General features: G+C 38.6%; 1 protein-coding gene across 1 annotated transcript; it reads left to right on the top strand.

The window, feature by feature from the left end:
* Positions 1-3,680: 3,680 nt before the first annotated feature.
* Positions 3,681-27,286, top strand: LOC127412309 (filensin-like). The gene is made up of 8 exons (XM_051648558.1): positions 3,681-4,217; positions 10,238-10,298; positions 12,805-12,900; positions 19,591-19,677; positions 21,604-21,717; positions 22,499-22,719; positions 24,212-24,303; positions 25,937-27,286. The coding sequence occupies exons 1-8, from the start codon at positions 3,829-3,831 to the stop codon at positions 26,866-26,868; spliced, it is 1,992 nt and encodes a 663-aa protein (XP_051504518.1). The 5' UTR covers positions 3,681-3,828; the 3' UTR covers positions 26,869-27,286.
* Positions 27,287-27,726: the final 440 nt, after the last annotated feature.

The following is a 27,726-nucleotide window of genomic DNA, read 5'->3' as shown; positions in this document are numbered from 1 at the left end:
TTTTAAGCAGATTTTGAATGTTTATGTGCATATCAAGCATTTACAGGTTTTCTTAAAGCGCAATTTTAAATGAGCAAAAATAATTGGATGGAAACTATTATTAAACTATTTATAAAAACTATTTACTATTAATTAATCAATATATTGAACATACTGAAGATGTGTCATGCTGAGTGTTCGTGTTTTTAGCATGGTTAACTGCGGAAATACCATAAAATACTACAAACTCAATACTCTATATTGTTTGAAGTACATAGGAGGACCATGTCAAACAATGGTATATGAATTTGATAATCATTCAGTGTCAAGCAGAGGTGGAAAGTAACGAATTACAACTACTCTCATTACAGTACTTGAGTAAAAATGTTTTTAAGTGTAAATAAATAATAGTTCTTTTACATGAGTTGATTAAAAATAAAGTATTCAACTAGATACAGTTATTTTTAACCACAGTTACAAAGTACAAAAAAATGAATTTTTGGGAAGAAGAAAGTTAAAAGCGCTAGATCTGTTTATAAACTAAAATGCACTGTGTGCAGCATGACGGAAGCCCACAAGCTGCTGTGCTCAGCATCATGAGCACAGCAGCTTGCATTAACTGCCGCCGGTGTCCTCTCTTCTGTAGCTTCTTCAAGACTTTTTGCCCTGTCACTATACAAGAACTGTAATACTGTGATTTTCTGCATATTTCTTTTTATTCTGGAAAGGAGCCGTTCATTCAGGTACGAGGGAACTGTCTGAACACGTTTAACCACTGATCAAACTTCACTTGTTTTTAAGGTAAGCAATGTTTTAACTGTGTCAAACTTTAACACAATGTAGTTTGACATATATGTGGGGATATCTTGTTTACTTGCTACCATATGCCTAAAACAAACTTTTAAATACCTAGAAAGATACAATGCCAATAGTGTCGGAAATTAACTGGGACTCTTGGCAAGTGCCACCATAATTAACAAAAATATCCTAGAAATTCAAAATATGGAGGCAAAAAATGCCCACCAACGAGTTCCCGTGTTTTATTAATAATATCTGATATAGTTACAATTACAAACATTGCAATCTTCTTTTGACATTTCACTGAACATTTTTTTTTTCCTGCCGTCCGGTTCCTTGCACCATCACGCGCACTGATGGTCTCTCCGCTTCTATCAATCCGCAGCAGTTCGATATTGTACTCCCGTGTTAAATTCCGTAACCGTTCACCCCTCTTGTTCAAAATAAACTGTCCTTGCGGGTAACAATCTCGCTCACGGTGCTGTACTGTACTTCCCTGCCTTGTGCTGCTGTTTATCTGTCTGAAAAGAGGCCAAAAATGTGCAAGGGATGGATGTTATATATAGAAGGTATGAGAGGGGAGGTGTTGCCCTTCCAGCCATCTTTCTGCCAGCAGGTCTTCCCGCCTCTCTTGAGCCCTGGGAGAGACGAGGGGAGGGAGAGGGAAAGAGCGAGGGGGAGAGACAGACAGAGAGAGAGAAAAACTCACTCGCCGGTCCCCGGACACGCATTCACCTGGTCTTCAGCTACTCCTCCGCCCTCTGGCGGATGACAGCCGCTCCTCCCCTGGCAGACGGCAGTGAGTCCTCCGATCCCTGGCGGACAGTAACGGTGAGGACTCCACGACAGCGCATCCCTCCTCCTTCCTGGGTTTCGGCACTAATGTAACAGAGTTCACAATGGGCAAGGAGGAGGCGGGAACCAGCAGAACGATCAACATAACTTTAATGACATAAATCAACTTAAAGAAACATAAACGCACAGACACAGATACACACACAGCAGCCGTGTGTGTCTCTCTCTCTTGAACTGGCGCCTCCGGCTCATCTTTATCCCCCTCCCGGCTGATTAGGACAATTCAGCACAACACTACAATTTACTTAATAATATTATCTCAATATGTTAAATAGCCATAATTTTAATTAAGACTTTATTATTACAACTGTAATACAATAATACATATACAGAACAACCACTTTTAGTGTTTGAATGAATCATATCTCTCACTAAACACTGTGTGAAATGTTTATTTTTGACTTATTTTATTCATTTTGTATGTAGGAGTTGATAACAGTTTGCTTTATAATCTCATTTCATATCTGGATAATTGCTACAATATCATAAAGGATAAATTTCCTCCTCTATGATATTGCATTATATTAGTTTTGTACAGTATGTTAACTTCATAGCCAAAATACTATATGTGAATGAGAATAAACCTGAAATAGGAATGTGTTTCAGTCACAATGCACATTATGTTGTTTAGAGACAATTTAGAGACATTAAGAATGTTACAAATGGCTATTTCTATTTAAATAAATTTTGTATTCTTAAAATTGTCTGTTTGTCCAAGAATCCTTTTGCAGCAATGCAGGTCTTTGGCATTTAGAAGCTGCTAGTTTAGGACCTGTATGGAGTCTGTTTCTCAAACTAGAGACTGTGATTTACTTGTCTCTTTGTTGTGCATTTGGCCGTCCACTTCTCAGGCCATCTATCCTGGTTAGAGATTATTTTTTTCAAAACAGTAATGCTTGGAATAGCCTTCATCTCTCTAAAACAATAGACTTTAGGAGAAAATAGAATTTCAGGAGAAATGTGTTTCTTTTTGCCTATTTTTAAAACCAAAATTTGACTTGCAAATGTAAAGCAACTTGTTAGAACTCAATATCTCAGCAAATGGGGGAAAACCCACTGTATTGTAATTTCTACATGGTATGTACTGTAAGTTTATCACAACCATTTTCAATTGTTCCAATAATAAGAACATTTTCTTTAGTACCACATTAGCACTTTAGAACGCTTTTGTTAGGAATAGGTGACACAGTATATGTTTACCATCACAGGTAAAGAATTTTTTTATAAATATCACTTAAAACAATTATTTCAAACCATATTAAAAATAATTTGCAATTAATGATTTTGGCAGTATTTTTGATCAATTTAATGCATCCTTGGTGAAAAGAAGCATCAATTTCATTCAAGAACAAAAATGTCTTTGTGTTCTAAAAAATGAAAGCGTATATACTATATATAATATCATTTTCATAAAGTAACTTGTAACGTAATTACTTGAGCAGTTTTTCAGCAAACTACTTATTTACTCTTATTTGAGTCATAATATTTCTCAGTACTTCTACTTGTACTCAAGTGAATTATTTCTTCAATAGCAGTACTTTTACTTAAGTAAAAAAAAATCAGTACTCTTTCCACCACTGGTGTCAAGGACCATGATATTACCATCTGATACCATCACTATACCATGATTCCACCACAATACTTTTTTGCAAGGGACAAAAAAAGCCTACATATGACTTTTTTTTGCCTATATAAGGCATTAAATTATGATGTACTGTAAGTTTATCAATTGCAGAATTTACATAATGTTTAGCAGTATTCCCGGAAATGTATGAATGTGGCCCTGCCAGGCTGTAGTTGAAAAGTTGTTGTTTGGTGTGCTGTGAAATAGCAGACCCTGCAACTTTTCATTGTCAAAAAGAGGGCCGTGGAAGTGCATCATTGTGATTGTAGACAAAGCCACTGAGCTCGAAACAAAAGCTCTACAGATCATTCAGCATAGCAAAGCCCTCAACAATGACAGAGCTTTTGCTGGCCTTGTGCACATGATTCCACTGGAAGAATCCATAGGTGATCCTATGCAAAACACCAGGTTGAAAAGTGTTTAGCTATTTGGCCCCAGGGCCCGAACGGGCAGAGTTTAGTCTAGCATGAGACAGCGGAGGGTGAGCACCCTAGTTTTCACACACTAAAGGTGCTGAGGGGAAAAGCACTAACACAGAACATCGCGGAGTAAGACACCATCACACACGCGGCATGTTCAAGACTAGCTACCTGCACGAGGTGCGCAAGAAGAAGTATGAGCACTCCGATGTCTTCGAGGAGCCCAGCAGTCCGGAGACGGAGCCTGCTCCCACCGGTGGACCCTCTGCAGCGGCTGCTCCAGGCTGGGACAGCCTGCAACAGCTGAACAGCCGCTTTGCGCGTTACATAAACCGGGCGCGCGTGCTGGAGCAGCGGAACGCTGTGTTCCGTAAGCAGCTGGAGACCCTGCAGCACATGGAGGAGGCACCCGGACTAGAGGAAGCCTTCAGTGAGCAGATCAGCATCAACAGACAGCGCATTCGAGAACTGCTGTCTGATCGCGCAAAGCTGGAGAGAGAGTTCAAAGATGCTGAACGCATGCTGGATGAGTACAACAGCAGGTTAGAACGCATAATTAGAGTGTAAAAGCATCAAAAGCTACAACTCTGCTTTACACATTAAACTGCAAACCATAACAAGCTGAATATACTTGAAGAATATAAGTAAATTGAGTCACTAAGTGATCTCTCAAAAACTTTCTAATCGAGTTCTTTTAATGTCGTCTTCGCAATAATGACCACATTAAAGTTAAAGTGAACCGCTTGAAGGTAGTCTTAACTCGGATTTACAATTAAAAATAGTGATGTTTTCACTTAAAGGAGTAATGACATGCCTTTTTTAAATTATTTTAATATATTCCTTGAGATTCACATATAATATTTGTAAAACATTTTGCACAAACAATATACAATATTTGTAAAATATGATTATTTTCCACCATCATTCCCTCATTCTGAACCTCTGTCAGAAACGCTCGGTTTTGGTGCTGCTGCTTCTTTAAGACTTGACAGTAAACACCCAATGTTATGATTGGCTCTCTGGTCTTGACTGACTTGCTCTCTACTTGCCATCTCACTGCTCACCACTGCTGGGCGGGCTACAGAAGTAAAATGGTAAAGTAGGCATTGACGTGTTGTTGTGGTCAGATGCAAATGTCTACTATGGTGTGACATCACAATGTTGAGGAAGTAGAGAATGAATCGTTTCGGCAGCTTGGTCTCAACAAATGCTTTTTTTGCACATTTTGAGTTCTGAAACTTACAGTACGTTTTTAAGAGTATAATGACCTCTTATATGTCAAAAGATCAAGTAAAATTTGATTCCTCATTTCATGACCCCTATAAAGATTTCAGTTAAATTGTCAAAAAAACAATAAAAGTTAAAAGAAAAGTTCAACCAAATATAAAAATGATTTACTCACCCTAATGTTGCTCCCGCTGTATGACTTTCTTTCATCTGTGGAGCACAAATTAAAACATAAATAATAATAATAATAATAATTATAATGAATCTTTCGTCAAATTGTTTATTTGGCATTCCATAAGTGAACAGTAACTCTACTCCATGGTTTTAAACTCTTACTCCTTTGGCATGAGACACACACTTTCAGACTGTGCCATGTGTACTTTTATTCATAATTCAATGGCCCCTTTACTTGAACTAGATTGCTGAACTGAAAAAATGACATGCTTCCTCCTCAAGTTCAGCCAGTCAGCAGGGCTGTGTAAACAGATTCTTGTTCACAAATGAGTTGCCTGATTCATTCATTCATTTTTTTTTTGCAAACGAGTGAATCAGTAAATTCAGTTTGTTCATGAACAAGATGTCTCGTCTCATCTCAAAAGACGGTGCCTTTTTACAGTATAGTGTTCCCGTCACTATACTAGAGCATTAGAACCCACAATGACCCCAGGATGAGCACCCCCTGCTGGCCTCTCTAATACCTCTTCCAGTCATTTCGTTCACAAACGAGGGTACCAGTACATTCAGTTAATGAATGCTATTGAGAACCCAAACATTCTAAAATAAGATTAATTACTCAAATTCAAAATGTTATTTGCTATTATGTCATGCCTACTGATTGTGTCCCTTCATTTATTGATAAATACAATTGAAAACCTCTCCCTTTCCAATCAACATAATCATACAGGAAGTCAACATGTTGCTCTGTAATATTCCAGCACCCTGATATCGACCCCATTCTGCCGAGTTACTGGCAAGCGCCATCCCCCATCAGACATTTTTGCATCAATTCAAATGTGTGTACCTTTTTCTGTGGCACTATTGATGTTGCATGCCAAACACAAATTCAGAACAGTAATAATTGCACATTTTTTACAATGTACAGGCCATTTGTAAATGTTTATTGCATCTGAAAGCGATGCCTTTTGATTCATGGATGTAAGAAAAATATTTTTTAAAAAAATTATAAACACATTATTATGTTGTTTTTACAATTATTTGTTTTCTGCCTTAATTTTAGGAAAAGCTGTTGATATAAAGCATTCACAATTAGTCAAAAAGAGGTTTTTAAAGTCTTGAAACACTGTAAGGGGGCCAAAAGCTCTCTAATTGTCATGATTCACTGTTGTTTGCCTTGTGTTTCACCCCATCATCTGTTCCTCCTGGACTTCCTGTGTATGACCAGATCCCTTCGTAGATTTTTCCTCCAGTTCATGTTCTTGTTTCCCATCGTGGATGTTTTATTTGTTCCTGTGTTTACCCGTTATTTTGTACTTGTTTATTTCTCATTAAACTCCTTAGCTGCACCTAGATCCAGCTCTCGTGACTTCCTTCCAGATCGTTACAGAACAACTGACTGCAAAAATGGATCTAGCTGCGTACTTCGTACAGCTGAGCCAGGCGGACTTATCAGTAAGAGAGTTCTCTCATTTCTTCTCCACTGTTGCCGTCCACACAAGTTTTGATGATGATACCCTGAAATCCATCTACCGAATCGGACTAACAACGCACCGGTGGAGGGAATTGCCAGAGACTGGAGATTGCACTTGGGAGGAGTATGTGAGGCTAATCTTAGAGACACTCTCTGCAGAGGATCCTCCTCTTTCAATCCTGGTTCCGGCTTCCAAGTCTTCCACACCTGAGTCCGCTCCACGCCCTGTCACAGCCACGCCTCCGTCTGCTCCGTGCCCTGTGACAGCCATGCCTCAGCCTGCTCCATGCCATGTCACAGCCACGCCTCAGTCTGCTCCATGCCATGTCACAGCCACGCCTCAGCCTGCTCCATGCCATGTCACAGCCATGCCTCAGCCTGCTCCATGCCATGTCAAGTCATTTTTATTTGTATAGCGCTTTTCACAACACACATCATTTCAAACAGCTTTACAGAAGATCAGGCATTCTGATCACAGCCACGCCTCAGCCTGCTCCACGTCATGTCACAGCCACGTCTGAGTCTGTTCCACGCCATGCCACAGTCCAGCTCTCTCTCTCGACTCATTGCTCCAAGCATTCCGCGGCCCCTGTCTCGAAGCCCTTCACTGCCTTTATCTCCAAGTTGAATTATCCGCCACTGATATTGGTGCGTAGGGCCACGAAGACCCTTCCCCACAAATTGTCAGTGCCCACGCCTGCCACGGCCAACGAGGCGATGCCCACGCCTGCCATGGCCAACGAGCTGGAAGCCTTGTCCATCCCAGAGCCTGTAATGCCAGCCTCGTCCATCCCAGAGCCAGCATTGCCTACGTCGGCCTCCCAGAGGAGGAGAAAGGCTTCCGTTTCCAAGTCTCTGCCCATGTACATGACCACGGAGATCGTTTCAGAGTCTCTGCCCATGAACACGACCATGGAGGTCGTTTCTGAGTCTCTGCCCATGTACACGATCACAGAGGTCGTTCTCGAGTCTCAGTCCACGGCCACGACCATAGAGGTTGTTCCCGAGTCTCAGTCCACGCCCACGACCACAGAGGTCATTCCCGAGTCTCAGTCCACAGCCACGACCACAGAGGTTGTTCCCGAGTCTCAGTCCACGCCCACGACCACAGGCCTCTGTGGTTGCCACCCAGGCCTCCTGATCCTGTTTCAGCCCTGTGGCCGCCAACCAGGCCTCCTGATCCAGTCCCTACCCTGAGTTGGTCTTCTGGGTCTCCTGGCCGTCCGCATGATCTGCTCTGGTCTCCTGGCCGTCCACCTGATCTGCTCTGGTCTCCTTGGTCTCTCACCCACCCACCCGATCTGCTCTGGTCTCCTTAGTCTCTTGAACGTCCACCCGATCTGCTCTGGTCTCCTTGGTCTCCGGGGGTGGGGGGCATTGATTCAGTGTTGTTTGCCTTGTGTTTCTCCCCTGTCATCTGTTCCTCCTGGACTACATTTCCCATAATTCCCTGCCTTAATCACTGCCAGCTGTCCTTGATTGTCTTCACCTGTGTTTCATTAACTCATTAGTCTTTGTGTATATAATGCCCTGTTGTTTGCTTGTTCTTTGTCAGTTGTTATGTGTTTTGACCTTCCGTGTATGACCATTTCTCTTCGTAGATTTTTCCTCCTGTTCATGTTCTTGTTTCCTATCGTGGATGTTTTTTGTTCCTTTGTTTACCCATTATTTTGTACTTGTTTATTTCTCATTAAACTCCTTAGCCGCATCTAGATCCAGCTCTCGTGACTTCCTTCCAGATCGTTACACTAATAGAGAAAAACTCATGTTAAAACATAAAGGTGAATGATTATTTTGTAATAAGTTGACAATATCATGGGAGAGAGTCAGCAAGAAAAGGTAAAACAGTAGAGACAAAGCTGTAAATTTTTCCAGGTTGCCTACGATAAAATATGTTCAGGTCAAAATTACTTCAAACATCATCGATATGGTCAAAATGTGTACAGGGATTGTGAAAACTCTGAAGCTTGTGAAGTACTTATTTATTGTTCTTCTAATAAATGTAGGAAAAGTCAGAAAGATTAAATTTTTTCTATAAAGTTAAGCATATTTTTAAGCATATTTTAAGTTGCTGTTGGTTCAGTTTGACCCCAAACATAACAGGAGGGTTACACAATGGAAGAACAATGGTAGGCTAAACTTTTTATAAGGGCAAGTAGAATGTAAAACTGCTTTTTCTTTTATGATGTCTGATATTCAACAAACTGGCCATGTTTGCCTTTAGTTATTTCAAGAGATGTCTTATTGTAAACTATGAAGAGTCTGATGAAAGAAAAACAATATTTGAGTAGGAAACTCAGTACAGTGGTCTACTCAAGAATATTATCACTAGCCCTATAGAAAGGTGTAATTTAAATTGAATTAGTTTAGTTTGATTTCCCATACCAACCTGAAGTAAAATAAAAATAAAATAAAAAGGTGTAAAATCCAGTATATCCAATGTAAACATGAAATGCAATTAAGTAATTATGTTAATGATTAATTAATTGCAGTTATTTAACCAACCAATTTTGAGTGTGTGGATGACCATGTACATCAGCCACTAGAGAAAACCATTTCTGGAGCCAGGAAAACCCTTAGTTGTGCCATAGTGTAAAGGTATGTGTGTGTTTGAATGCACAATTAAATTGTACTCATTAAAAGTAATTATACAACTCGTACACTATATTCCATTTTTTCTGAATACAATGACTTTGTAGTATATTTATTAGTATATTTGTCTTGTTTTCTACCTAAAATATATAAAACTTGCTCAAAACAAGATACATTTACTTGAAAAGCAAAATTATGTAAGATAAGACTTTTTTTTTTCAGAGAATATATCTTGAATTAAGTTTATTTTTGGCAATTGTTTTTTCTTGCTCTAAAGGTACATTTTGTTAGATTCGAAGAAAACTCTGAATGGTTACCCACTAAAGCTAAGCAGCGTTGAGCCTGGTCAGTACCCGATGGGAGACCTCCTGGGGAAAACTAAGGTTTCTGCTGGAAGAGGTGTTTGTGAGGCTAGCAGGGGGTGTTCACCCTGCGGTCTGTGTGGGTCCAAATTCCCTGGTATAGTGACAGGGCCACTGTACTGTAAAAAGGCACCGTCCTTTGGATGAGATGTTAAATCGAGGTCCTGACTCTCTGTGGTCACTAAAAATCCCAGGAAAGTGGTGTCCTTGTCAAATTCCTCTCATTGGCCTGTATCAGTCATGGCCTCCTAATAATCTCCATCCCTGAATTGGCTATATAAATGTACTCTCTCCTCTCCAAGAACAGCTGGTGTGTGGTGAGTGTACTGGTGAACTATGGCTGCTGTTGCATCATCCAGGTGGATGCTGCACACTGGTGGTGGGTGAGGAGAGTCCCCTGTTCTGTATGTAAAGCGCTTTGTGTAGTGTCAGAAAAGCACTATAAATAATATAACATAACAAGTGTACGACACGTGGCTTTGGATAAAAGCTAAATTACTGTCTTACTCTAGGTCAAGGGTTGTAATGAATGAGAATTGGTTGTTTAGTTAATGTTTACTGTGCTTCATAACACAGGACAACCTGTTCAATTATGGACAAAAAAAAAAAAAAAAAAAAAAAAAAAGCAGACACTGATTAATAATGCTTATTGGTTAGAAACAGCCTTAGACCCAGTTACATGCACATACATGACTGCTGTGATAAACTGTGAATTACTCTCTGTTCTTCACAGATACAGAAATGAATGTGAATATCAGGAGCAGCTGCGACGCACGTTGGAACAACTCAATAAGGTACAAATAAATCTACCATTCCCTGACCTTCCATTTCATAGTCAATTGTTAAAGCATTGAGGCACATCCATCCATCCATCCATCCATCCATCCATCCATCCATCCAACCAACCTACAACCATGAAGAACACAATAGTAATCAACTACAGTAGCAACACTGTAGCAAACACCCAGAATTCCCGATCAGCCATAGCGTTCAACCTTCAAATCTCTCTTTCAGCTGCCTAAGTATTCAAACTTCAAAATAATCATATCATTCAAAGTTGAATTCTCTCTTCAAACTGTATTCTAATCACATAAGGACTTAGTAACCTTCAGCCTTGGTCAAGCCAACCTTCAAAGTTTATCTTGACAACGTTTTCTGTTATTATTAAATGCAATAAAAGGCTTTCAACAGGAGGTTCGCAACCCCTAGGGGCTCCCCCAATAATTGTTTAATCTCAGCCCCATTCATTTCTTACCCTGGCCTACAGTCACTTATTTCTCTAATAAGACATTCTAATAAAATGTCCCTTTAATGAATTCTTTGATGGTATCTTCTGAGATTTTATTCTAGGCTTAATTAAATAAATTACCATACAAAATATGAAATGATGCTGATTTAATTTTATAGGTAACAACCTAATTATTCAGGTTGAATTTGAATGAATTGATTAAAAGTATTTAACATGAAAGGAAGACACAGTGATTTATTTATTTTTTATATATGGTTAGAAATATACATACACATATGAGCCAAAACATTATGACCACTCACAGGTGAAGCGAATAATGTTGATCATCTCCTAACAAGTCCACATGTCAAGGTCTGGGTGGATTAGATGGTAAGCAAACAATCAGTTCTCGTAGTCAGCGTGTTGAATGCAGGAGAAATGGACAGGAGTAAAGAGCTGAGCAACTTTGACAACGGCCAAATTGTTATGACCAGACAACTGGGTCAGAACATATCTGAAACGGCAAGGCTCGTGGGGTGCTCCCGGGCAACAGTGGTGAGTACCTACCGACAGTGGTCCGAGGAGGGACAAACCACAAACCGGTGACAGGGTGTTGGGCGCCCAAGGCTCATTGATGCATGAGGGCAACAAAGGCTATCCCGTCTGGTCTGAACCGACAGAAGGTCTAATGTGGCACAAGTCATAGAGAATTTTAATGATGGTTACAGAAGGAATGTATTACAAAACAGAGTGCATTGCACCCTGCTGCTTATGGGGCTGTGTAGCTGCAGACCGGTCAGAGTGCCCACGATGACCCCTGTCCACTGTCAAAAGTGCCTACAATGGGCACACAAGCATCGGAACTGGACCTTGGAATAGTGAAAGAATGTCGCCTGGTCCGATGAGTCCCATTTCCTTTTACATCATGTGGACGGCCGTGTACGTGTGCACTGTTTACCTGGGGAAGTGATGGCACCAGGATGAACTGTGGGAAGACGACAAGATGGTGGAGGGAGTGTGATGTTCTGGGCAATGTTCTGTTGGAAAACACTGGGCCTGGCCATTCATGTGGACGTCAGTTTGACACGTACCACCTACCTAAACATTGTTGCAGACCAGGTACACCTCTTTATGGCAATGGTATTCCCTGATGGCAGTGGCCTCTTTCAGCAGGATAATGCATCCTGCCACACTGCACACACTGTTCGGGAAGGGTTTGAGGAACATGATGAAGAGTTCAAGGTGTTGCCCTGGCCTCCAAATTAGCCAGATCTCAATCGGATTGAGCATTTGTGGGATGCACTGGACCAACAAGTCTGATCCACGGTGGCACTACCTTGCAACTTACAGGACTTGAAGGATCTGCTGCTAATGTCTTGGTGCCAGATACCACAGGACACCTTCAGGGGTCGGCAGGTTGGCACTGTTTTGGTGGCATGCAGAGGACCAACAGCATATTAGGCAGGTGGTCATAATGTTTTGGCTCATCAGTGTATAGGTCATATAGGCCCTCATAAAGCTAAAAAAAAGCTAAAAAATCTAAAAAATAAAATAAAATAAAAAAGTCAGAGGCTATTTGCAGTAATTGCAAATAGTGATAGATGCTATTTGCACCCCAGTGCAAATAATGGCAGATACTATTTACACCACTAAAGAAATACTAACACACAGAGTCCCACAGACATCCTACTTAGTAAAAAAGTTAATTTATGAAACTGCTCAAGGCTGTGCATTACAGTAATTTGACCACAGTTAAGGGGTTTTAGGCACTGCATTTTGTCACGTTGCATGGTCTTGAGAGCCTTATAGCTCTAATATTCCCTTTCACTTCAGATTGTATGTGTCAAATGCTGAAAGGGCTAATAAGAATCTAAAAATCTAGAATTTCTTTCCATTACCTCCTTCCATCTACCATGCACTGCAACATATAACTATGAAAAAAGCTGTAAGATGTCTTTTTTTATGATTGACTGTTGCGTCGCCGTTTGATGCGCAACGTATCATGAGAAAGTGTCTCTTTGTACAATACGAATGTGGTCTCTCGCTGATTCCATTTGCTCTCATGTCTGCAGGAGGCCGACACAGTGCTTTTGAGGAACCTTGAGTATCAAATCCAGCTGCAGTTCCTTCAAGATGATGTCAATGCTACCAAAGAGAGGCACAAAAAGGTAGGAGGCATGCGCCTGATTTGTGCTGCCTGTACTTCAACCCCTATTTACACTTCTGTCTTTTGAGCAGCTTCTCAAAAAATCTTGTGTAAAATTAACTGTTGCCAGCGGAAGTGTTTGCTGAATGAGAAACACATACTATTTCAATTTACTTTTAAAATTCTCGGTCACTTAGGAATATGTACAATTTGTTGGTGCAAGTCATTCCAAAAGAAATAAATGTTCAGAATGGAAAACTAATACTGCATTTACTATTACTGAACACTTCAGCATATCATATATTAAATTCTGCCTACTATTTTATTTTATTTTTTTAAAACAGGACGTGAAACAGTAGGTATTATTCCACAATAAACATTTCAAACGGTTGTAAACATTGCAAATGATGTACTCAAATAAAAATAAAAAAAACTACAGTAGAACATAAAACTATTGACTTACAGTTATTGATAAGTATAAAAACTACATGTGTGTGTGTGTGTGTGTGTGTGTGTGTGTGTGTGTGTGTGTATATATCCTCTTGGGAGTGAGTGTTCACTGTTCAGCTCTTTTGCGTCAATATTTGGTTCCATGGTAACAGATTTCTCTGATTGGTGGATCTCTCTTCAGGATTTGTGGGTAGTGTAGTTCTTCACTAGGAACTCAGCTATTGCACATGTTTTTTTTTTTTTTTAATGAAGTTGAAATCACACCAACTTGTGGCTCCTGCGGAAGCATATACAGTATCAACACTTAACCTCAAAGCTCATTGTAGGTCTGTGTTGAAAATTTCTCTATGGAGAAAATGATAGGGATTTTATTTTTACATTTAGGAATCTACTATTATGATCTTTTTTGCTGTGTAATACCCCTTTTTCACTATCTAGTGAATTCCTGATAGATAAAATCAAGTCCTACCCTACATGTTTTATTATTCAATAACCTGTTTAACTCAGAATATGTAAGATTATGGAAATAAAATGGGTTATGAACATTTTTTTTTTTTTTTTAAACAACTTTGTTGTACACAGGCGCCAAAAAGTATTTGGACACTTGAAACGCATTTAAAAATATAAAAAATGTCATTGCAATAGACACCAAACATTTCACACAAAAAAAAGGGTTTTAGGATTTAAATGATAAAATTTGTATATACTGTTCCAAATTGTCATGTATATGCAGGGTTGGAAGGGTTACTTTTGAAATGTATTCCACTCAAGGTCAGTAATGTATTCTAAATACTTTGGATTACTTCTTCAGCACTGGTAGATTTTTTTCACTTGTTTTGACTATAAAAACTCAGTACAGTAAGACAAAATACACATGTTAAAAATACATTCTCTGAAAAACCCAAATATCTTATGCAGTGTTGTTTCTGAAACAAGATAAATCAAATTGATCTTGTTTTAAGGATTTTTAGATATTTTTACAGGAAAACAATACAAAAATTATTATCAAGAATATGATTTTTGCCCTAATATCAAAGGTCTTACTAGAAAAAAAGAAATTATGATCCAATGTGAATTTTCTTGATAAAAAAATATGTTCGTGCCTGGTAACATGTGCATGTAAAATGGCTAGAAATAGCATTTTAGCTTAGAGTAAAGCTGACAATTTACACAAGGTTTATTTCTATTTCTTCTGCTCCAAACTTTACTTCAAACTTACTTCTCTGTCTGCTCGTATGAATGTAACACATCATAAGAAAGTGTTTCACTGCTGTTCAAATGCACTTTGGATCACATCATTTATATGTATAAATGTTTTCCATCTGAAAGGACTAAATATTAAATGAAACAAATGACAATAAAATGCAAAGTAATCTCTTCAGTAATCAAAATACTTTTTGAATGTAACTGTATTCTAATGACCAATTATTTACATTGTAACTGTAGTGGAATACAGTTATTTATAATTTGGATTTTAAATACGTAATCCCATTACATGTATTCCGTTACTCCCCACCTGCGTATATGTGTTCATGATTTGATTCATGTCGTTCTTTTAGTCATGTCTTTTATTTTGAAGTTTAGTTCAGTGTTTCCCTGTTTCTTGTCATGTGTCTTGTCATGTGTGTTCCTGTTCCCCTTTTGTGATCCCATCTTGTCATGTGACTTGTCATGTGTCATGTTCCATGTTTATTAGTCCTGTCTTTTCTTGGTTCATGTGTTTATTAGTCTTATTATTTCATTTATAAGTCTTGTCCTGTCATTGATTCATGTTTGATTGTCTTGATATCTTTTTTATTAGTTCTGTCTTGTCATTGGATGTCTTATGTTGTTACATTTTGGGTTGTATTTATGTATTTATAGCCCTCATGTTATTTAGTCCTTTGTCGAGTTTTGTTGGTGTAACGTAGTGTCATTGTTCATGCTATTAGTCTAGTCTAGTCTAGCCTAGTCAAGTTTAGTTTATGTTCTGGTTTAGATTGTTTTGTTTTCACTTTGGATTCACATTTTTGGATTTATTAAATTTGTAAATAAAACAGCTCTTGGGTTCTCTCATCATCATCGTCGTCTTTGTCTCTTGCCTGTCCTGCTCTGTAACGTTACAAAAATGAATACAATAAATATTTTGGTGCATTTTCTGGTTGAAATTTTTGGAACATGTAATTATTAATGTGTTAAACCACATCTGGTTACTCTTCTAGGACACCCGAGTGAACTTGAGGGGATCTGACTTCCATTTAAATTTGAATCCAGTTGGTTTTAAGTCATTGCAAAAAATGGCTCAGAAAAGTGCTTTTCGTTCTGAGAAAAAAAAAAAAAAAAAAATTTTTTTATTGCATTATTGGTAATGCAGTGCCATTCATACAGTTCCATGTGTGACTTAAAGATCCCATGAAATGGCTCAACAAGCCCAATCGTCTTTCCTGTGTTGATATATTTCCTATTAATTTTCCCCATTGAAAAAAGTTTGGCTGGTACATATCAATGGGCTCACTGGTTTAAAGGGGTCATGAAGTGCTTTTTATATATATATATATATATATAATTGTATTTTCTTCCCTGAGGTCCACTGATAATGTTATAAATGTTTTTTTTTTTTTGCACCAAAACAGTCACTATTTGGTAATGTATGATCATTTTCCACCCTGTTTTTGGCCCTCTGTCTGAAATGCTCGGTTTTGGTCTAAGCACCTCCTTAAAACTTAAACGTAAACGGACACTGTTATGATTGGCTAACATCGTGGAGCCCCTCAAATTCAGCAAACTCAATCTGAAGATAATGAACCCTTGACATTATAAAACAAAATAGCAGGGCTTACACACAACGCACATCCAACACATTGCATCTGAATATATTAAACTGTTCATCTCAAGCACAACTGTTATCACTCAGTACCATAAACTATCAAACAGTCATGACATTTGAAATATTCATGAATAAAATGGTTTACTTAAGTTTTTGAAGTGTTTTTTTTAACTGCTCCATCCTTCAATAACAGCTCCTTTGCAAAGCTTGGATCGTATTATGACGGCTCACAAACAATCGACACTGACATGAGCCGAAAAAAAGAACACATCATAGTCCAAAGAACAGTGAAATTACACACATGCATACTGTAGGCGCACTGAGGTGCACATCAGCGGAAACATACCAAAACGGTCAAAGACATCCATCGTCAAAGATGTCCTATGTTTACATACAACAACAATTAAAAATAGTGCAAATGGGTGAAAGAACATGTCCACGACAGAGGCAGCAGCTGAATGAGAGAATTGCTTCTCGCTTTCAGAGTTGACTTCAGTAACTTGAGACATTGTCTTTTAAAAGCAGCAAGATACATAACAGTGTTTAAAGAGTCTGTGTAGTTTATGTTTATATACAAAATAGTCCAGATGGGTCTCCTTTGATGTTATATTAGGAATAGTTAGCCATGGAAGGCTGTGTGGGATGTGTAAATAAGTAATGTTTCGTGACGCCACAAACAGACAGATTTCAAAATGAGACGTTTCAGAAGGGTGGCAACTATAAATGCTCTTTTTAGACTTGGGAGGAAGTTTTGAGTTATGAATTTTACCGTGTTTTTATAGTACAGTTACCTCTTATATGTCTAAATATCAAGGAAAATTTGATTCTCCATTTCATGACCCCTTTAAAAATAATAATAAAAATAGCCAATAGACTAGCAGAGTTTATTTCACAACCACACTGTAAAGATTGTTTCATTCAATTTATTATTGTAACGCATTGGAAAGGAAGGCATGAGAGCTGGATCTAAGTGCAGCAAAATAGTTTTTAATAAAGTAAAAAATACAGATTAACAGGGTAAACACAGGAACAAAAAGAAACATCCACGATGGGAAAAACATAGGAACAGAGGAAACAACTATGACAGGAATGGGTCAATGAACAGGAGGTCAAAACATATAACAACTGACAAGGAATGAGCAAACAACAGGGCATTAAATACACTAACTCAGTCTTTTTTCATTAATGAAACACAGGTGAGAACTTTAAAGAACAGCTGGCAGTGATGAGGGCAGGGAATTATGGGAAATGTAGTCCAGGAGGAACAGATGACAGGGGAGAAACACAAGGCAAACAACAGTGAATCATGACAGAAAACCCCCCCAATGGGTGGCTCCTGAAGCCCAAGGAAGGCTGGTCAGGGAGGCAGGGCCAAGATGGAGCCGGAGACCAAAGATACCAGAGCAGAACAGGTGGAAGGCCGAGAGACTGAGACCAGTGCAGATCAGGTGGACAGCCATGAGACAGGGAGACCAGATCAGTTCGGGTGGATGGCCAAGAGACCAAGGAGACCAGTGCAGATCAGGCGGATGGACAGGAGACCAGAGCAGATCAGGCGGACGGACAGGAGACCCAGAAGTCCAGAGCAGATCAGGCGGATGGCCAGGAGACCAAGGAGACCATAGCAGATCAGGCAAACGGTCAGGAGACCACCTCAGGGTAAGGACTGGATCAGGAGGCCTGGTTGGCGGTCACAGGGCTGAAACCGGATCAGGAGGCCTGGGTGGTGACCACAGGGTTGAGATAGGGTCAGGAGGCCTGGGAGGTGGCCACAGACTAGAGACTGGAGCCATAGAAGACTCGGAGGGTAGGAGCTATGGAAGGCGGAGCTGTAGTAGGCTCGGGGGGCAAAGCTGTGGCAGGCGGAGCTGTGGGAGGCTCCAGGGGCAAAGCCGTGGCAGGCTCGAGGGGCGAAGCTGTAGAAGGCGGAGCCATGGCAGGCTCGAGGCTAAGAGTCCAGGATGACTGGGAAGTGACCTCTGTGGTTGTGGGCGTAGACAGAGACTTGGAAACAGAAGCCATCCTCCTCCTCCTCCTCCTCCTCCGGGAGGCCGAAGTTGGCAACGCAGGCTCTGGGATGGGCGAGGCTGGCAACGCAGGCTCTGGGACGGGCGGGGCTTCCAGCTCGTTGGCCGTGGCAGGCGTGGGCATTGGCTCGTTGGCAGTGGCAGGTAGGAGTACTGACAAGCTGCGAGGAAGGGTCTTCGTGACCCTACGTACCGACATCAGGGGTGGATAATTCAACTTGAAGACAAGGGCAGAGAAGGGCTTCAAGCAGGGAGTCACGGAAGGCAAGGTTATGACATGGCGTGGAACCGACTCAGACTTGACTGGGACATGGCATGGAGAGGACACAGGTGTGGAAGGCTCAGAAGCCAGGATCGGGACAGAGAGAGGAGGATCCTCAGAAGCAAGAGTTTCCTGGGTTAACCTCACGTACTCTCTCCAAGTGTGGTCTCTGGAAAATCCCACCACCGGTGAGCTAATAGTCCAATCCAGTAGATCAATTTAAGATGGGAGTCCACAAATCCCGAGGCGCTGGCAATGGTGTTGAAACGAAGGGAGTATTCCCTATGGGCAAATCCTCCCAGCTCAACTGGACAAACGTCACCGCTAGATCCATTTGTGCAGTCAGTTGTTCTGTAACGTATTGGAAAGGAAGTCACGAGAGCTGGATCTAGGTGCAGCGAAATAGTATTTAATAAAGTAAATAAAGTACAGATTAACAGGGTAAACACAGGAACAAAAGAAACATCCACAATGGGAAAAACACAGGAAAAGCGGAAACAACTACGACAGAAATGGGTCAATGAACAGGAGGTCAAAACATATAAAACAACAGGGCATTAAATACACAAAGACTAATGAGTTTATGAAACACAGGTGAGGACAATCAAGGACAGCTGGCAGTGATGAGGGCAGGGAATTATGGGAAATGTAGTCCAGGAGGAACAGATGACGGGAGAAACACAAGGCAAACAACAGTGAATCATGACAATTATATTTAGTGCCTTTATTGCATCAGCGTATTTTTTTTTTTGTTTGTTTGTTTTGTTTTGTTTTGTTTTACTGACTTCATTGGAAAAGTTTACCTGAATAAATCAATATTTTGTGAGAGACTGTAAATTTGAATATGCACGTTTCTTTACTTTTGTCATCTTTAGGAGTAACATATTGAGGACATCAAATCTAACAGACATGAACTTAAGTTTAATTTTGATATCATGCTTTTTGCGGTCAATCTTGCAGCATCTATAATGGCACAACATTTCTAGATCCAATTCATTTTATTGTTTCCACAATTGCAGTTGAGCAAGGTAAACATTTCATACAGTTACTAAACAACTTGTAAAGGTGAAACTGATGTGCAAGTCTCTTTCGATAATGAAATTGACCTTTTAACTGTCTCCAACACTCATGATGTACCTCCATTGATTCCTCTGTTTCCTCCCATAGAATCTTGCTGAGATCCAGACCTATCTCAACATCCTGCAGCAGATCAACCAGACTATTCCCCTCATGGCAAACATGTCTGTCTCAGAGGTAGGGTGACTTTGTGCCTTGCAGCACCTCAGGGCCCGTGCTGACTCTATTGGTGTCACATAGAATAAGAATTGGGTGGCAGTGGTGCCAGGGAAACTAGTGGAGTGCTCGTAATGTGCCCTGAGTGATCAGTCTCCTTGTGAAATGACACCCTTTATCTTCCTATATCACACTTCGGCTTTGGTCTTGAGCAGCAGGGGTTCAGACACTGTGTCCTTTTCTTTAAAGTATACTTTTAGAATCCTGGTTTTTGGGATGTTTTACCACTAATAACACCACTAATAAGCATTTAATCACTGAGTTAATATCTCTAAATATGATATCTCTAAATGTGATAATGGATTGTGTCACTTGTAGTCAAGCTATCTAATTCAATCTCCCTTGACATTTTCTTGGTTTTTAAAGGACAAACAAAACCATTAAAATGTGTAATAGCTTTAGAAGGCACATTAAAAGGGGACTCTCAAGTTTTATTACTGAAAATTTACATTTTAGTGCAAGAAGCCATAAAAATTGAGTTTGCGTTGTCCATTTAGCCTGCATTAGCAATACAACATAATGACACTTGCACTTTCATTAGCTGGTTGGTACAGCATCACACTGAATGAAACAGACATGTCTAGAAAAGATGCAAATATAAAATAGAGCAGAGAGCATACATTATGTTTTAAAACATTTTTTATATATAAATGTATTCTGGTATGGAGGACTAGGAGTGCCAAAAAAACAAAACAAGGAATGGATAAACAGTTTATAAAAATGAGTCTTTTTAAAGTGACTTATATAAACTGTTTTAAACAGTGACTTAGTTAATGTCTAATAGCATTTGCTAATCAATTATATAATAATAATTCAAAAAATGCTATTGGGTGATTCTCACGAAACCTGTCAGGAAAATGTCCTGGTCATATTAAACAAGTATAATATATAAGATATTTAACACTGCATACTGTATAACATATTTAAAAAGCATGAAATTATACTTTACATAAAGAAAATTAAGCCTACATTTAGGACAGTTTTTTTACCATTTACCCCCCAATTTGTTTGCAATGATGATACTCATTACCGTAATGCATCATTATTTTTATTTTATTTTTATTTTTTATTGTATTAAAGTGATGAACTGTATAAATACTAAACAATTTAAATAATATATATTTTTCTCATTGTGGTAATGAGAATTGCGAGGTAAAACGTGCGTAACAGTCATGAAAATAATGTCACAATGTAAAAACTCTTAATGGCCCTAAAAATAGGCTTTATATTTATTATGCAAATATACAGTATATATATTTTTTCTATATGGGTTCTTTTGATTTTGGAGTAAAATAGGGCCAGGACATTTTCTTGACTTGTTTCGTGAGACTCTATTGGAGTCTGTTGGACTGTTTACATGTGGAAGCAACCAATGACTGGATTTTAAGACACATTCTGGCAAATATGTCAGACTTTTACTTTTTTAGCAATGCAATTTCAATATTTAAACAATTATTAAATGTAATAATAATAATAATAATAATAATAATAATAATATTTTTATAATTTTATAAAATTTTAATAATTATAAAATTATTATTATAATTTTGTTACATTTAACTACAAATTAAATAAACAATTTGAAATAATGTATGTCTATTTATTGTTCAGATTTGATTTTTTTTTTTATTTACATTTTTATTTTTGAAATGAAAAATTAATAATTGATTCCTTCACTTTTTGAGTAGCTCTCCCAGTCTTTCATTCTAGATGTATTCTCTTAATAAAGACTCGCTTTAGGGCATGTTTGACTTTCAGAGTAGTTGAAAGGTGTATATTAAGGACATAAGTCAAAGCGATACATATTTTACCTCAATGTAATCAGATTACAAATTATCTTTGATCATTACTACACTAAAAAGGGTCTCTCTCTTTCTCTTTCTACAGGAGCAGGAGAGATTGATCACTCAGAGGCGTGTGCCTGCCCTGAGGAGTCAGCTGGAGGAGTATAAGTGTGCCATCTGCCAGCTACAGGCACAAAAACAGCGATTGCAGACAGAGGTGGGTTTCCACAACAGTGGGCGAGAAAGACTGATGCAAAATAAAAAGAGACACATAAGAAATACTATGTTGCATATAGAAAAATGAATTCTATTTTTAAGGATATTAAGATTTTTTACATAGTGACATTACTTTCATAAAAGTTTCGCTTATTTTACTCCCCGATTCTCATTAACACTATGCGAAACAAAAAACAGTAATGATGATATTCTCATTTCTGCAACATGTAAAAAAAATAAATAAAAAAAAAACAAGCAACAGCATCGTTTTACTGTATCATAGTAAAAAAAATACAAAAAATAAATAAAATGAGTATCATCATTGAAAACAAGGGGAATAGTAAAATGTCTGGGCATGTTACAGTAATGAGAACTGGTTAAAGTGTGCTTAAATGTCCTGAATGCAAAGGATCTTAATGGTCATAAATATAAGCTTCATTTTCTTTATGTAAAATATAATTTCATATTATATTATTATTATTATAATTATTATTATCATCATCATCATCATCATCATTATTATTAATATTATTATTGATTTGGGGTTAAATATGACCAGGACATTTTCTTGACAGGTTTTGTGAGAATCCCCTAATCTATACATTTTTCATTAGTATTCACAATCCCTATTGAGACATACAGTAACTTATATCTTCTACATTCATTGCTTTCACTAAACATTTTTAAACAAAACTGTCTAACTGATCACTCCATTACTTTTGAGAGTAGATGTGGGGTTTCCATTGAACATAATTGAGCTTTAATGCATCTGTTTGTTTTAGACATCAGTGTTGGAACAGACCATCAAAACCACACAGGAGAGCTATGACGATGAGATCCAGCTGTACAATGAACAGATCGAGACTCTCAGGAAGGAAATTGAAGAGGCCGAGAGGTCACTCGAGAAGTACACCAACAAGTGTCGACAGCTAGCCATATACCAGACCTCACTGGAAAACGAACTTGAGAGATACAAGCGGATCATTGAGAACGAAGATAACAGGTGAGAGGATCACAAAGTATGGTGAAAGTATGCTATAGCATACTACCATACTACTCTTACTATAGCTGCAGTATGTAGTATGTGTACTATGCACAGTATGAATTTTCTGAATGCATAGAGATCTTATTCTCTTATAACTTCTATCTCATTTAAATGTTTTAAATAGTGGGACAGAGATGCGGCGCAACTGCAAAAATTGTGTAGTACATTTACTGTATGCATTACAGTAATGAGAATCAAATGACAATCATTGAAATGATTGCCACAATGGAAAAAACCTAATAGCACTTTATATTAATGTTCCCTTGTTTAAAGGTTTATAAAGGAGTTAAATAATAATTAATAAGTCATTTACAAATGCATTATTAATCATTGATATGCAGTTATAAAAACATGCATAAAAAGAAGACTATCATGCAATACTTGCCAAATAGTGAGCATTGTAACTTGCTTAATAAATACACAAATTCACACTTGTATTAATCAAAAACATAAAATGCCTTAATTCATAATTTATGTCACAATGCACTAGTATAGTAGACTACTATATTGAGATTAAAAGGAGGAATTTTTCCATTTTGCTACAGTTTGCTTTGTTTTTATATACATTAATGTCTTGACTCACTTGTGCTGTCACTTTCCTTGTCACGTTGATGCAGTTGGTCCTCTGCAAAAACACCTTTCTGGTCTTCATGTTCATTCACAGCAACTTTATGTACATAGGTTTTTAATGTTGGCAACGTCTTAAAAATGCTTTATATGTGTCCAATTTACATTAAGGTACATTTTCACATGTTACTAATGTTAAATATGTGTTATAAAGCATTTATAACAAGCAAGAATTAATGGCCCACTATTTGGCAGGTATTTCAAGAAAGTCACCCTTTTTGTGCATGTTGCTATAGTTGCATATACATGATTTATTATGCATTTGTAAATTAATTATTAGTCATTAATAAACCCCTTTAGAAACCCTTAACAAAGGGAACATTAATGAAAAGTGTTACCAAAAAACTGTATGGTCTTTAAACATGCTTAATATGTATATGTGAAATATATATTTCTTATTCCCATCTTTTGATTTTGGGGTGAAATGTGTCCTCTGTGGTCAAAGATAGTTGTGTTTTGTACACAGTGGATGACTGTTTGTAACTGGGTTAGGGCAGGCTAGTTGCCACACAGTGGCAGTAAAACTACATTTGTGTCTTACTCATAAGCCCAGCTTTCTTTTTAGACTCAAGTAACTATTGCATTTATTCTGTTTATCCTGTTATCTACCCAGGATTAGGAATGTACATATATTTTAGTTTTTCCCCCCTTTCTTTTTACATTACAGTGGATTATTCAGTAATCCACTGTCCTGTAAAATCTTTGTATATTTCATTTTTTTTTTCTTGGACACCTTCTGAAATGTTTAATATTGCAGCTAAGTGTCCAGGTGCTGTGTATTACATTTTCATTTTGATTTTGTTTCTTTCTCTCACTGTCACAGATTGAATTCAGCGATAATTGGTACACCCATCACCCTGTTTACCACCAATTATAAATGCACCCATAGTCCTACCATGAGCAGGAAAGGAAAAGGTGAGAGTCTTGTGGTAGGGGGTTGGGGGTTTTAGTGTTATGTAACATGACTGGATCATTGTGATATTCTTAACATGCAACAAATCAGCAGCCAGCAGCTGCTGGCCAGAACGAAGATTTCCGCCCTCTCAGCTGTCAGTCAAGCCCACTCTTTGTCTTTGTCTCTAGCTCTCTCCTTCTCAGCCGAGCTGAATCTAGAAACGCAGTTAAACTGCTTCCCAGATACTTGCATTGGCCCAGTTAACAATGATAAATGACGATGACCTTTATGTGTGTGCTCATGGTACCACATTGAGTGGTGGGAAGCACTTGAGTAATTGTTGTTTGTACAGAGCCACAGAACATTTCTTGAGAGGAAAACAAAACGGTCTAGTTTGTGCATTGTCCATGTGCTTGTACATTTGATGGTTTGGTGTGGAATCATTCCTGCTATACAGTACATTTTCAAATTGTGTTAAGATATTGGATATTATACATATTGAATTTAATAACTTTTTAAGATGGAAACCATATTAGTTATTAGTTGTATCACAATGTAACAAATAAGTGATTATAGGGGTTAATAATTTCACAACTTTGTTTTGAGTGGATGCTTTAATTTGTGTCCCTTGGTGTTATTCAATAACTTCTAAAATGAAAAACTGGCAATTTATTAAGGAAAATGGTGTTTGGTCAGACTTTATATTTGGTGTCTTTAACTGCTATGTACTAACATCAAACTACATACAATCCAATGTACTGTACTTATTGTGTATTTCGAACTATCCCATACATAAATATGATATACTGGATAGCCATATCTATCTATCTATCTATCTATATACTGTACATTTGCAGTTTGTATATTTATAGAGCATATACTGTATGTACATATTGAAATTCCACTAGTATTTGGGAAAATACTGTATATGTTACATATACTGTATGACAATTGCATTTTTTGTATTTTGAAATATATGTTTTATATACTTCATATGCAAGTATTTTACTTTTTCATATCAGTGAAAATAATATATGAATATACATTTCAAATATGCATTTTATATACAGTATATTGCCATGTATCAGATTTCTGTTTGGGTATGGTTAAAAAATATCAAAGTGAACTTAATCTCAACACCCTCATGTAAACTAACTTTCAATCCCTCACTGAGCAATGGCTAACTTTATTTTATAATTTTCATCATGTTAGGTTCAACTTGTTAATTTTCTTGCCATTGTGCAAAAAACATGTAATAATTAATAAAGTTAATTAAAGGCCATTGTCCAGTTGAAAGAAACCCCTTAAGCTACTGAATAAAACCCCTTAGAGACAAAAACCTTACAGTTATAACTAAGGGTTTCTTAGTTAATTCTTAGGCCCAGAAACATACTGTTTGCAATATCATTACCATACTAGTATGCAAACCGTTAAACATACTTACTTGTGCTTATTTGTTGCTGTGGCAAGCAGGGGGAGCCTATTCCAGCTTCTCGGGTCGAAGGCAGGCACAGGTGGCCAGTCCATCACAGGGCTTACATGCATACTAATTTATTAAAAGTTACAGAGATCAGAAGGTACTTTTGAAGAATGACCCCTGAATTACACCCCAAATTGGCTCTTAAAAACCATGTCTTATATCTGCTTTTGTAGATATTACCCAAGCTATCCAAGATATCACCAACATAAAGCCTCGTCAGAAGAACTTGGCTAAGAAAGTGTATAAAAAGAAGAAGATCACTTCCAAAGGACCACTAGAAGGTGGACTGGAGGAGAGGGCTGCTGAGGAGTTTGAGGAGGAGGAGAAAGTACGGGTCATAGAGGAGCAAGGTGCAAGAAAAGAGGAGCATAGTCCTCGCGAGGATGTGCCTGATGGTGCCCAGATCAGCAAGGCCTTTGACACACTCTGTAACATCATACAAGACCGCATGAGGAGGGTTAAGAGACCAGAGCCCATCGCTGACTTCTTCACTAAAGGGCGCTACGTACTGGTGACGGGTGACTCTAACTACTTGGACCCCTGCTTCTTCTCTACCACCCCTTCCGCCAGTCACGTCTTCGTTTCAATCCAAGATGGCATGATGCCCTATGATCCTTATTGGAGCAGTACGCCCTCACCTCCCCACAGTCCCCCATCTGAACCAAAACCCTTAACCCCTTCCTCACCTTCAGATGATCCAGAACCAGGAAATGGAAAAGAGTATGGAAATAGTGATAGGGGAAGGTCCAAAAATGGAGAGCCTCATCCGAAGGCCAAAGAACCACAACCAAGCCCTAGTCCACCACCAGGTCCTTGTGATATCAAAGGTCCCAGCCCTGCTCCAGGCCCCAGGCAGCCATCACCCCAACGGGGCAGCAAGAGCAAGGCCTCGGATGATCCCAGCAGCTTCCGAGGGCCTCCACCCATGCCATCACACAGTTCCATCCCACCTGACTCCATGAGCTATGAGAAGGTAGAAGTAGTGGAGTCTGTGGAGAAGCTCTCGTCTGACAAAAAAGTCAAAGGCTATGAAGAGACAACTACAGTGGTTGAGACCATGATCGAGAAGACCAGCAGAAAGAAACACACTGATAGATCTTCTTGAGCAACGCCTGCCATGAAACAGTTATGCATGTTCTAGCCATTCCTGCCTTGGACCTGCTCCAGTTTTGCCTTCTGCCTGCTGTTGACGAGATTCCTAGAGCTGCTGTTGTCTTCCTGCACCATTGCCTTTGGCCTTTACTGTCTGAAAACTTGGGAAGCCAAAAAATAAAAGCCCCATATTACCTCTCATATGAGTAGATATTTTGACAAAATTCAAAACATATAGTGCCAGTTTCATTTGGAGTCACACAGCTACTCCGATTGATGTTATCACCCTCTCTCGCACTTTCTATTTAGGTCAAACTACAGCCAATCTTCAGATTTATTTTCTATCATTTTGTTCAATTAGAATGACAGCATTGCCCACCAGTCTTGATGTGTATTATTTGCGCCACAATTAAAGATTACAAAAATCTTAACCTTTGTTGTCTATTTTGTTACTGAACTTAACGCACTGTCAATTACCCATGATGTAAGAGTGAAAAGTGGTGGAGTTGGTGGGGGCATAGTAAAACATAGAAGCTTTGCACATGAATATGAATTGCATGTTGTTCACCCAGTAGCCTCATTTGCTGAAAGGGAGACTTTGGTGAATAGGCAACAGCCAAAGCAGGATTGCTGCTTATTGCTTTTGCATTGAATACGCAACAGTTTGACAGAGGCTTCCACATCGTGTTGCCAACTTTTTGCCACACGTATTCAAGATGCTTGGGCATTTTTAGCACTTCAGTACAGGACAGGGTCCCCTTTGAGTGTTTCATTTGACAGTTTCCTTTCGACAGTTGGCAGCCCTACTTCCACTTGGTCCTTTTGACAGTTGGCAGCCCTACTTCCACTTGGTCCCTACTTCCAAGTTGTT

Source organism: Myxocyprinus asiaticus, chromosome 21 (genome assembly GCF_019703515.2).
Source record: "Myxocyprinus asiaticus isolate MX2 ecotype Aquarium Trade chromosome 21, UBuf_Myxa_2, whole genome shotgun sequence".
NCBI lineage: Eukaryota > Metazoa > Chordata > Actinopteri > Cypriniformes > Catostomidae > Myxocyprinus > Myxocyprinus asiaticus.
The sequence above is the reverse complement of the archived record's forward strand: the minus strand, read 5'-3'. Positions and strand labels throughout refer to the sequence as shown.

Excerpts from the sequence above, each read along its gene's own strand:
- LOC127412309 (XM_051648558.1), top strand. The coding sequence starts at position 3,829 with ATGTTCAAGACTAGCTACCTGCACGAGGTGCGCAAGAAGAAGTATGAG. Across the intron at positions 4,218-10,237 it reads CTGGATGAGTACAACAGCAG|ATACAGAAATGAATGTGAAT; the intron begins GTTAGAACGCAT and ends TGTTCTTCACAG. Across the intron at positions 24,304-25,936 it reads CATGAGCAGGAAAGGAAAAG|ATATTACCCAAGCTATCCAA; the intron begins GTGAGAGTCTTG and ends CTGCTTTTGTAG.